This window comes from Herpailurus yagouaroundi, unplaced genomic scaffold (genome assembly GCF_014898765.1).
Source record: "Herpailurus yagouaroundi ecotype Mexico unplaced genomic scaffold, PumYag 197, whole genome shotgun sequence".
Taxonomy (NCBI): Eukaryota; Metazoa; Chordata; class Mammalia; order Carnivora; family Felidae; genus Herpailurus; species Herpailurus yagouaroundi.
In genome coordinates this window covers 21,525,610-21,538,189 of record NW_024412428.1, presented here as the reverse complement: position 1 = coordinate 21,538,189, position 12,580 = coordinate 21,525,610, and the positions used below count along the sequence as shown (strand labels likewise).

The 12,580-nt window shown below is 37.6% G+C and overlaps 1 protein-coding gene across 12 annotated transcripts in view; it reads right to left on the bottom strand.

The window, feature by feature from the left end:
* CAB39L (calcium binding protein 39 like) overlaps positions 1-12,580 on the bottom strand; it is a 130,797-nt gene that overhangs the window by 71,846 nt on the left and 46,371 nt on the right. For 9 of the 12 annotated variants that reach the window (XM_040448393.1, XM_040448387.1, XM_040448384.1 and 6 more), the window contains 2 exons: positions 11,017-11,158; positions 6,777-6,941 (listed from right to left, as the gene is read on the bottom strand). In XM_040448393.1, coding sequence (XP_040304327.1) covers positions 6,777-6,941; positions 11,017-11,127 — 276 coding nt within the window. In that variant the 5' untranslated portion in view covers positions 11,128-11,158. The remainder of the gene's footprint in view (positions 1-6,776; positions 6,942-11,016; positions 11,159-12,580) is intronic. The other 3 variants (XM_040448394.1, XM_040448395.1, XM_040448396.1) reach the window with 1 other exon arrangement.

Below are 12,580 nucleotides of genomic sequence, written 5' to 3'. Positions count from 1 at the left end.
CACAGCAACAACATGGACGAATCCTAAATGCATTATACTATATGCAAGAAGACAGACTCAAAAGGCTACTTTTTGCACGATTCCATTTACACACCGACAAAGGCAAACAATACAGGGACAGAAGATGGACAAGTGGTTGCCAGCAGCTGATGGTAGGAAAAGGAGAGGATTACAAAGGGGCAAGGGAAAATTTGGGGGGTGATGGAATTTTCCTTTATCACAGAACTGCATATTAAAAAGAGAGAATGTCACTGTTTGTAAATTATACCTTAACTTTTAAAAAGATGAAACATAATTGTAGCCATTGACTTCTCTCCTCTGTTCGCTTCTTTCTCTCTTCTGCTCCTGTACAGGTTGGCCTTGCGGAGTGGGACGGGGAGAGCTAAGGTGTGTAGGGCAAATGTTTGTACTGACTTTCGGGAGCAGAACTAGATAAGCAGAGCTGGGGGTGGGGAGTATTCACTGCATGGATGAGCGCTTTTGCAGGGGACTAAAATTCAAGCTAAACTAATTTACAGGTACTGGGAAAGTTTCAAAGAACCCAAACACAGGCTAGCTCAGGATGAGTTGCTCTCAAATTTTTTTCAGTATAATTATATTTACCTATGACACGAATCCCATCAAGGATGGCCCTCTATCTCTATCTCTCTGACCCTCTATTTCTCTCCCCATCATCATTCTTCTTTCTGTCTTTTCTGCAGGCTGGCTTCCTACTTTTTTCATTTACATGGTAGGAAACCTGACCATCGATACAGAAATCGCGTGGAATACCATTAGCTCCTGGTCGGAGACTGAGGTTCTACCTCAGTTTTATTTCCAGAATCCTGCAGAATACTGTGGTCCTGTCCCTTTGATCAGATATCCACTACTAAGCCAATCAGCTGTGTGTGGGGGGCAGGGTGTCAAGCCACGCAAAATGGCTGCTCCCACTGTAACCACGTGGGTGGGGAAGGAGCCAGTGTTCCCCAGAAAGCAGAGGGGACAAAACATTCTGTACATTATACATGGCATGAGCAGTCTTTATCTTTATGGCAGGTTACATTGCTTAAAAAGTATAGTAGGGTCAAAGTAAAATGGTCACTGTCTTTATAGGGAGAATACAACCAATTAACATGTTATGCTTCTGATTAAGGGCCTGATTCCAACACCATTTTAAATCACCCACATATTATGTACCTTTATAGGATAAATGCTTCTAAAGTTTATATTCATTATTTTAAAAGGGCATTAGGGTAACAATAACATAAAATTCCATTTAATATGATATAGTATTTCCTCACCTGTAATTGTAAATTCTGTAACTTAATTTGTTTAATGGCAGGTGCAAAATATATAAACAACCAAACAGAATGAAGACCAAGTAGAATCAATGCCCTATACACATGGTAAGCATTTCAAATTATGCATGAAGCATAGTCAAAGCTTATGTCTTAAGGCTTTATGATTTTTCGTTTTTATAGTAATAAAACCAAAGGCGAAGGACCACTTTAAAGAGGAGGCCAGGGAACAGAAAAGGGTTTTTAAAAAGGGACAGAAATCTTCAAAAATTTAGGACCATAAAATGGGTTAATGAGAAGCTGATACTGAAGTACTCATTTTGCTGACTTTTATTTAATGTAGCAAGAATTAAGCCTTAGAGATTAAATTATCATAGCAGAAAGTTTTCTGCTTCTTTGAACTACTTTCTAATTCAGCCCGAACAGATGACTTTGCATCCACCCCAGTTTTGCAAGGCACACCTGCCTTTCTTTAAAATGAATGCATCAATAAATTTCATCCTTTGATCTCCTATCACATTGTGTTTCAAAACATCAGAGTCTGAAGCTGTGTCTTGAATAGTGGCCAAACCTCAAAAAACACAGCTCTGAGTTTGATCCTGAGCCCATAAAATCTGAAGATTTGCAATCTCAGCCACAAGTCTTTTTTTTTTTTTTTTTTTTTTTACCTCATAATAATATGCAGAAGTAGTTCCTTTCTGTCAGCAACTTTCAGGCCTAAAGGATTAGATTAAAAATTTATGGCTATAAAGTAATGAGACTTTCTTTTTTTTAATTTTTTGTTTAATGTTTTATTTATTTTTGAGACAGAGAGACACAGCATGAGCAAGGGAGGGGCAGAGAGAAAGGGAGACACAGAATCTGAAGCAGGCTCCAGGCTCTGAGCTGTCAGCCCAGACCCAATGAGGGGCTCCAACCCACAAACTGGGAGATCACAACCTGAGCTGAAGTTGGGCGCTTAACCAACTGAGCCACCCAGGAGCCCCATTTTTTTTTTTTAATATTTATTTTTGAGAGTGAGAGAGACACAGAGTGTGAGTCGGGGAGGGTCAGAGAGAGAGGGAGACACAGAATCCAAAGCAGGCCCCAGGCTCTGAGCTGTCAGCACAGAGCCCAGCGTGGGGCTTGAACTCACAAACTGTGAGATCATGACCTGAGCTGAAGTCAGTCACTTAACTGACTGAGCCACCCACAATTTTAACTCGAAGGTGTGCCTCCTAACTACCCTTATTTACAAAATAGTAGGATCCTCCAGTACCTTCTCCTCCCCAGTGGACTACTTTGCTCTGGATTCCTGAAGGAGAAATGGGTTTGTCACACAGTTTCCCAAGGCAGTGCCTGCTACCCAGTCTAAGCCACTGCCATGGCCACCATCACTGTTGTCAGCTCTGGATTCTGAACCCCTGCTCCAAGCTCCCCTCAACCCTGTTCCCGGTCCTTCCTCCTGCAGCCAGTTATTTCCTCAACACCCTGTTGCCTCCAAGTATAGAAAACCACCCTTTCTCCTTCACTCAGCATATACTGTTAGTACATAGTTCTTTTATCAAAGGTTTAAAGGTAACAAAGGGTAATTATAGCATAGTGCAGAAACAATTTCAAATTGAATTCTATGAATCGCTATTTTTAAAGGTTTGTCAGAATTCCTGATCATCTTTTTCCTTAAGTCCCTTCTCTCTGTCATGGTTCTGGAATCTCTTTCCCTCACTCCAAAACTTTCCCCTACTTCCATCAATCATAGCCAAAGAGAGGGCATTTCTCAAATTTCTGTTACTTTACTCTGCAAAAGGAAATTTAAGCTCTTCCCTTTTAGTCTTTTCCTTCCAGACATTGCCTAGAGACCTAAACTTTTACAACTAACAAAAAAAACCCATCTCGGTGTCTTCTAAAAGTTCACTTTTCTCTGTAAGGAATGCCCCATCCTTTTAGTTTATCTGACAAAAGCTATAGCCCATCCCTAAATAATATCTTTTTCTTCCTGTTATAAACACATACCAGAAATTTTGCAATCAGATGACTATTGTACTCTCCAAAAACCCCATGAGAGGCTATTCACTTATTAGAATGTTATCATCGCTCTTGAATTATCTTCTAAACAATTTACTAATTCTTCAAGAAAACTGGCTTATTGCTGCATTCAGAACACTTTCCTTTGGTCTAATTCCCTTACCTCTGCTTCAAGCTCTCATTCTCATGCCTACATTCATTCATTCATTCACTCAACCAACCAGTGTGTATAGCATTAGGTGTGGGCAACAGGGTTCTAGTACTCAAGATACTTTCAATCCAGAAGGGGCTATACCAGTTCTACCTACGAACCAAAAGACAAGGAGGGCAGAGTTCTGTGTGATTAGACTGAGTTCTAAAGTTAGGATGAATTTTTTCAAGCTGTCACTAGCTTACATGGATACTTTAGGCTTGAGATAGAAAGATGCTACTTGCAGGCTGATGGTTAGTACCTCCAGTCCATAGAGATACATAGCACATTTCTGCAAGTAAGCTAATAATGCTACAAATGGTGCCTCCTTCCTGAAAATACTGTATGTCATGAGTGGAATGCTTAAAATTGAACTGTCCTAAATTTTAACTGTTTTTCACTTAGTCAACCAAGAAGTACTTGTAAGTGTCTATTTTTTTATGGGCTTGAGAAGGACAGCCGCACCTACTGAATATCACATTCATTTATAACCGAGTTCTAGGCATCATGTTACATCAGTTGAATGGACAAAGTCAAGAAAGAACTGTCTGGTCAATTATACCTTAGTAAAGTTGAAAACAAAAAGAACTGTCTGCTGTTTTATTGCTACAACAATAGATCTTCATAATGTTAGTTCTGAGTCAACAGCAAAAAATTATATCTAGAATACTACTTTGGAGAGGGGCAAGTATACAATGCATTTTAGAGAAAATGTAATCCACAAAAGTAATTTGTTTTACTTCCTTTATTTGAAGAATTAATCTTCACTTACATGGAAAATGAAAATATTCAGAAAGATACTTCTTTCCCTAAGGATTCCAGACAGTAAAAGCTGACTTGATAACGTGTAAGTCAACTTTTAGGCAACTGGATGTCTTAATCCAAAAATATTTTTTTAATGTTTATTTATTTGTTGAGAGATGGGAGGCAGAGAGAGAGAGAGAGAGAGAGAGAGAGAGAGAACGTCAAGCAGGCTCCCCACTGTCAGCACGGAGCCTAATGTGGGGCTCGAACTCACGAACCTTGAGATCATGACCTGAGTCAAAACCAAGAGTCAGACACTTAACTGACAGAGTCTTGTATAAGTAGCTCTTATTGTTCCTCTTTTGATATCTAAACCAACGCTAAGCAAAGTTGCAAGATACCCGAAGTCTGTCTTGATATACTCTTACCTCCCTAATTCTTGGGTAGTGCTTTGAAACAATACTATTCTGTGGCTGCTCAAGACTTTCCTAGTTCACTGGACCTCATGACATCTCATCCCTGACTCATTCTTCAAAACATAACCATCCTTGGTCATATTTCTTCCAGCATCCAACTGCAAATTGGGCTAATCTCATAAACCAACTCAAGCTAACATACTAATTAATCACGATAATGGCTTAATATACTGCTGCTTTGAGGGAAATCTGCAAAACAATAGGAGATTTATAGAAATATAATACCATAATCCAAGAGTAGGGAGTATTTTTCCCATTTATGGTCACTGATTAACTAAATCTAAAATTAAAATAATAAACAAAAAAAAATCAAGGGTTATAACAAAAATAAACCAGCTTACATTTAACTTCAGTTTAAGAGAGGAAATAAGAATATACTATCTGACATTTGTGTATAGTCTGTACATGTATTTATTGTTCTTATACAACATGTATTTTTTAAATTCAGTTTAATATTTAAAACTGCTGGAAGTTCATACTTTTCCTATTTTAGAGATGACAAAAGTTAGTCTCAAAGAGGTTACATTACTATCAAATGGCACAGCAGGGACTCTAAACAATTTTAATTCCAAGTATTTTTCCACTAGGCACGACTCCTATAAATGTTCATAATATCTCATTTGAAACTAAATAAAAGAAACATGAAAATACACAGATGCAATGATAAAACTACACTTCATTCCACATATGGCCAGTTTAAAAAGTGAAGAGTAAGATGGGGAGCGCGAGTGAGCGAGCTAGGCAAGAGGAGAAAGTAGGAAAAGAGATTATTGAGCAGAAATGTCAAAGACAGAAGAATAGATAAGGGAAGGAAAGAAAGAAAAAGGCAGGTGTGTCTGAAAGGAAGGATGAATTGAAGTCTGGACCCTTTGGGGTCCTCCACTCAGTATAGTGTTCAGCCAACACACCTGGCTTCACGTCTCCAGAACAGTCTTGCTCTGCATTCCTCCTCCCCGTGCCCTCAGCCAAAAATCTTCCTCTATCTAAGCCATCCAGAGAGCTGTGGGCTAGTATTTCCACAGATCCCCAGAGCCCTGACCTTAGCTTGGTCTAATCACTGTAATCACCATAATTAGTTTTCCTTTCATCTCCTCAGTGAGAAAACTAAAAGCTATTTCAGAAATTTGCATTTTCTTCTATCTCTGAAAATCCATAGAAACCCAAGCACTTAGTAATGGTGGTAACAAAACAGCAAACAAATCAAAGCTAAGACTTCCATCACTCAAACAGCCAATGGCCAAACTTGCCTTACATACAGCCTGTTCACTGAAAAACACTGCTCTCAGGCCACAGGTAATTAAATGCCTATACTTATTCACCACTTAACATTTCTAATTTTTTTTTTTATTTAGCTCATTTATTATCTAGATAAATGAGGTATAACTGCTTTCAAAATGAGATAAATATCCTATATTACTAGCATTTAACAAACTTCTTAAATCATTGGTATAATACTTTAACTAAATGGACAGGCCTGAGAGACATTAAGCTTGAATACAGCTTAGGCTCCTAAGTACCTGAGTGACTGCACAAATTACTTATTATCTTTGAACTTTAGGTTCTTCATCAGTAAAATGAGGCTAATCATATAGTAGCAATCACATAGGTAGTTTTAAGAATTAAAGGAGATGAGGGCGTGAGGGGTGAGTTAAATGGGTGATGGGCATTAAGGAGGCACTCTTCTGAATGAGCACTGGGTGTCATATGTAAGAGATGGGTCACTGGGTTCTACTCCTGAATCCAGGACTATACTGTATGTTAACTAACTTGAGAATAAAAATTAAAAAAAAAAAAGGGGGGGGGGAGATTAAAGGAGATGAGTGCTTAGAACTGTATGGCATGTGTAAGCACTCAAAGTTATCTCTTATTATTACTATTATTATTGGCCACCAACCTTGCTACCTAGCTGCAGAAAACTTAACTATAAGATACATTTTTGCTTTATTAAAGAAATTTTAGAAGTTTTAGAAAAATACTGGGTTTTTATATAATATATGAATGGTAATAATAGAAAAAAATAAGTATTTATGATCTTGTATACACTAAAATTAAAAAACAAGCGTCATCCTTTTACAGATAGTTTACCTCAAAGTCTATCAGCTGTAGGTCAGCAATCAATGTCACCAGCAGGCCACTGTTATAGAGCTCTTGTGCGAGCTGAGCCACGGCTTCTGTGGGAGGCTCCTTGTCATTTGTACCACACAGAATTTCTTTCATTGCTTGCAGTGATTTCGACACTTCCTCAGAAGCCTGGTGAACAAAAAATACACTCATAGTTATGGGGAATGAATATTTTCAAGCTATCAACAAATGAACAAATCTACTTTTTGGCTTCTGTTTATTTATGATCAAAGAACACTACAGTTACAAACAAAAAAACACTTTTTCATAGACATTTCTTTTTCTATTTTGGAAAATGTTGCAAAAATTTATTCACATAAAAAATATCTCTAGTATTTCTAGTTAGTCAATGTAATTAAAACAATCTTCTTTTAAAACATATTCGGGGGGCGCCTGGGTGGCGCAGTCGGTTAAGCGTCCGACTTCAGCCGACTTCAGCCAGGTCACGATCTTGCGGTCCATGAGTTCGAGCCCCGCGTCAGGCTCTGGGCTGATGGCTCAGGGCCTGGAGCCTGTTTCCGATTCTGTGTCTTCCTCTCTCTCTGCCCCTCCCCCCTTCATGCTCTGTCTCTCTCTGTCCCAAAAATAAATAAACGTTGAAAAAAAAAATTAAAAAAAAATAAAAATAAAACATATTCGGGGTCCTTGGGTGGCGCACTCAGTCATCTGACCCTTGATTTTGGCTCAGGTAATGATCTCACAGTTTGTGAGTTCAAGCCCCACACTGGGCTCTATGCTGACAGTGCAGAGCCAGCTTGGGATTCTCTCTCTTTCCCCTCTCTCTCTCTTGCTCCCACTCCTCCCTCTCTCTCTCTCTTTCTCTCTCTCTCTCAAAATAAACTTAAAAAAAAAAAACTTTTAAAACCATACTCACAGTCCAACTTTGCTAGTAATTAACTATAAATTTTACTCTTAAAAATTAAATTGACTGTGTTGAAGACCTATCTGTAGCTACTCGTCTTTATTCAAAGCATTTGTTAAGGTTTTTCAACAAATTCCTATTACTCTGATTATTTAATGGACTAAGTAATAAAAATGAATTGTTGGGGCATCTGGGTGGTTCAGTCGGTTAAGCATCCAACTCTTGATTTCAGTTCAGGTCATGATATCATGGTTTGTGAGTCTGAGCCACACGTTGGTCTCTGCACTGACAGCTCAGAGCTTGGAGTCTGCTTCAGATTCTGTGTCTCCCCCTCTCTCTGCCCATCCTGGGCTCAGACTCTGTCTCTCTCTCTCTCTCTCCCTCAAAAATAAACATTAAAAATTTTTTTTAAGAAAAAATTTTAAAAATTAAAAACAAAATTGTCAAACACACAATCGATTATCAAAACCCATTAAATTTTGTTAATCCACTTATCTCTCCCACATAATCATTGCCTTTTTTTGCTATCTAGGAAAGTTAAAAAAAAAAATTCTCTATATTTTAAAGAATAATAGGAAAATCCATAGAAGTAGAAAGTAGATTTAGTGGGTGCTCAGGCTTGGGGAAGGGAGAATGAAGAATGACTGCTAACAAGTACAGGATTTCTTTTGGGGGTGGTGAAAATGTTCTGGAATTTGATATTGGTGATGATTGTGGAACCTTGTGAGAATACTAAAAATCACTGAATTGTAAATTTTACAGTTTGCCCTTTAAAGGAGCAAATTATATGGCATGTGAATTTACTCAATAAATCTTTTTTAATTAATGCAGGCGAGCAAAGGAGAACAGGCCAATAAGTTAATAATTTAATTTGCTGAATATTTTAAAAGAAATATAGTTTTATACTTTCAAGTGTACTACTGTAATCATTATAATTGAAGCAGGAAATTAAGAGAATAAGGCAAATTAAATAAAAGTAATTCATAGCAGCATAACACTACTTTAAAAACATAATTTCCAGATACATCTTAAGATCTGACTGAAACAATCCTTAATTTATTAAAGGTTGGAAGTCTCTTCAAAGTATGAGATTTATTCAGAGAAGAATATATTCTACATAGTTTAGAATAATTATAAAGCAAACAGCTATGTGACCATAACACAGGGCAAGAACAGAGTATTTTCAGAAACCCTGAAGTCACCTGAAGGAACCTTTTCAACCTAGAAGAAAATATTTTTATGTCTTTGATGACCATCATTTCTTTAGTTTTCTTTATAGTTTTCCTACTTGTGTTTGCATTCCAAAACAATATAGTCTAGTCCTGCCAATTTTGAACTTTTTGGAATAGTACCTATGTCCTTTTATGAGGTGCTTCTTTTTTTTTTTTTTTAATTTTTTTTTTTCAACGTTTATTTATTTTTGGGACAGAGAGAGACAGAGCATGAACGGGGGAGGAGCAGAGAGAGAGGGAGACACAGAATCGGAAACAGGCTCCAGGCTCTGAGCCATCCGCCCAGAGCCTGATGCGGGGCTCGAACTCACGGACCGCGAGATCGTGACCTGGCTGAAGTCGGACGCTTAACCGACTGCGCCACCCAGGCGCCCCATGAGGTGCTTCTTTTACTCAGTGTTATGTATGCGAGATTCATCCATGCGGTTGCACATAGAGCAGTGCCTTAAACTTCATTGCTCTCAAGTATTCCATTGATGGTGAGACTACAGTTTTTCAGTTCTACCTTTGATGGACATTTGGGCTGTTTCCACTGAGGGGTTATTATGAACAGCAATGCTATGAACACTCTTATACATGCATCCTGGTGCCTAAGTGCAAGACTATCTCTAGAGTTTGTACCTAGGAGTGGAACTGCAGGTTTTAGCACAGGCACATCTTCATATATGACAGATGATACTAAGCTGATTTCCAAAGCAGTAACACCAGTTTGTACTTTATCCTTCACACTGGATGAAAGTTCTCATTTGCTTTCCATCCCTGCCAACACTTAATATGAGACATTTTCCATTTTTGCCAAGATAGTGGGTGTATAATAGGAATGTGCTATGGTTTTAATTGGCTCTTTCCTGACTACTATGGAAATGAGTATCTTTTTATGGATTTTTTTTCCTGTCTTCTGCCATTCATATTTACTCTTTTATGGAGGTCATTTCTTCTAATTGGGCCAATATTTGGTTCAATATTATACAAGTACACAAGAATTTAAAATACAGTTCTACATCCCTTATAAGATGTCGGATAGAAAATAGATTCCTACATTCCTATAAGAATACAAGATTGTATTATACATTGAGATAGAAAGATACTGTGAACTGAAGAATATTTATTTTATAGATCTCTTAAGTCTTGCCATATACTAGTCACTTTAGAGAGAAATTGAATATGCAGGATCCAACATCCCTTTGAAGGAATAAAATAATAAAAACAATCCTTCCTATGAGGAAACCCTGCTTAGTAGGACCTTTGAAAAATGTTAAAATGAGGTTCACTGTCGTAGAAATTATCAGTTGATCTTTAAATAAAAATGTCTTGGGGTACCTGGGGTGGCTCACCCAGTTAAACATATGACTCTTGATTTTAGCTCAGGTCATGATCTCACAGTCATGAGATCAAGCTCCACATCAGGTTCCACAGTGACAGCATGGCGCCTGCTTGGGATTCTCTCTCTCCCTCTCTCTCAGACCCTCTCCCACTTGTGCATGCCCTGTCTCTCTCTCTCTCTCTCTCTCTCTCTCTCTCTCTCTCTCAAAAAAAACCCCACCAAAACCCAAAAAACAAAAACTGTTTTATCCTTCATGTCAGTATAACATTATATTCCAGTGTAACCCCTTAGATTTTTAAGCTCTATAGTCTAAAGGGATCTAAGTTTGGTCAGAGGCTCAAGAGAGTGAACTAAGAGTTCAAGGCAACAGACTTAACAATTGCATAAAACCTGAAATCAATTTATTTTTTTAAATTTTTTTAATGTTTATTTATTTTTGAGAGGGAGAGAGAGACAGACAGACAGACAGACAGACAGAGGGTGAGCAGGGAAGAGGGAGAGAGAGACACACAGAATCCGAAGCAGGCTCCAAGCTCTGTGCTCACAGCACAGACATGGGGCTTGACATGGGGCTCAAACCCATGAACTGTGAGATCATGACCTGAGCTGAAGTTGGATGCTTAACCGACTGAGCTACCCAGGTGCCCCGCCGCACTTAAATGTATTTATAGAAACTTTATGTGAGCATCACAGACCATATTTGGGATTCTTCATCAAGCTTTTATACTGGTTTTTGGTTTTGGAACATATGCATTTAAAAAATAACATTATTGTTTTAGTTCATACCTTGTCTGTTTTTTTGTCTTGCTTTTCCAAAATGGCCAAATTGTCTTTCAGAGTTTTCACGATTTCTGCTGGACTTTTGTGTGATTTACTAAACAAAGGCATCTTTTTCATCTATAGAAATCTCTTCTTCCAATACAGAATGCTAAAAACAAACAAATAAGCAAACAAAAATCATGAATTTAACTCTTTTTAATTTTTTTCCTAAAGTTTTAAATCAAATTCTGGTCAGTTAACAGTGTAATGTTATTTTCAGGTGTTCAATAAATAAAATGAAGTGATTCAACGTTTCATACATCACCCAGTGCTCATCACAAGTGCCCTCCTTAATCCCCATCACCTATTTCACCCATCCTCCCACCCACCTCCCCTCTGGTAACCATGTTTTTTCTCTATAGTTAGGAGTCTGTTTCGTGGTTTGCTGCTCTCTCTTTTTTTCTTCCCTTTGCTTGTTTATTTTGTTTCTTAAATTCCACATGAGTGAAGTCATATGGTATTTGTCTTTCTCTGTCTGACATTTCACTTAGCACAATGCCCTACATGTCCATCCATATTGTTACAGATGGCAAGATTTCATTCTTTTTTATGGCTGAGTAATATCCCACTGTGTATATATAAACCACATCTTCTTTATCCATTCATCAGTCAATGGACACCTGGGCTGTTTCCATAATTTGGCTATTGTAGATAATGCTGCTATAAATGTTGGGCTGCAAGTTCCCAACTTTGTAAGGAAACTCCATACTGTTTCCAGAGTGGTTCCACCAGTTTGCAATTATTTTAACTCTTAACATGATTAAATTATTATACCAAAATATCTTATAAGTTTATAATAATCTTAATTCAATAATTTGAAATATTAATATTGATCAAACTAGGGGTGCCTGGATGGCTCTGTTGCTTGAGAGTCTGACATCAGCTCAGGTCATGATCTCAAGGTCCATGAGTTCAAGCCCTGCACTGAGCTCACTGCTGTCAGCACAGAGCCTGTTTTGGATCATCTGTTCCCCTCTCTCTACCCCTCCCCAGCTCATGCTCTCTTGCTCAAAAATAAATAAAACATTTAAAACAATTTTTTTAAATATTGATCAAACTAAAATGAGTTTCATCAAGTTTTACACCAAATTTAAATACATATAAGTATTTTAAGACATATTTTAAAAACTTTGCCTAATAGTTTTTACTCAAAGTTTAAAATTTTTTTCTACAATACAATGATTGGGAAAAAATCCCAATGGGAAAAGGAGTACTTTTAGAGAATAAGCTGATATTTAAAACTAGTTATTTTAACTGATGAGAGTGATGACAACAATGATAGATAAAATAAAAATGTAAAACAAAAGTGGGATTAGAATCTACATACTGTGGTAAAGCAATATTTAATGCTACTCCATGACAATCACAAAATTGCAATGTGAAACTATTTAGAATCTGTTCTTTATTTACTCTTCCATATTCAGTTGGCCATACTCACTAAAGAAATGAGGCCTACCACAGTGGAGGGTGAGGAGAGTGAGGAAAAGGAGTATTAATTCTTGTTTTTGAGAACATCTATTTACGTAGAGCA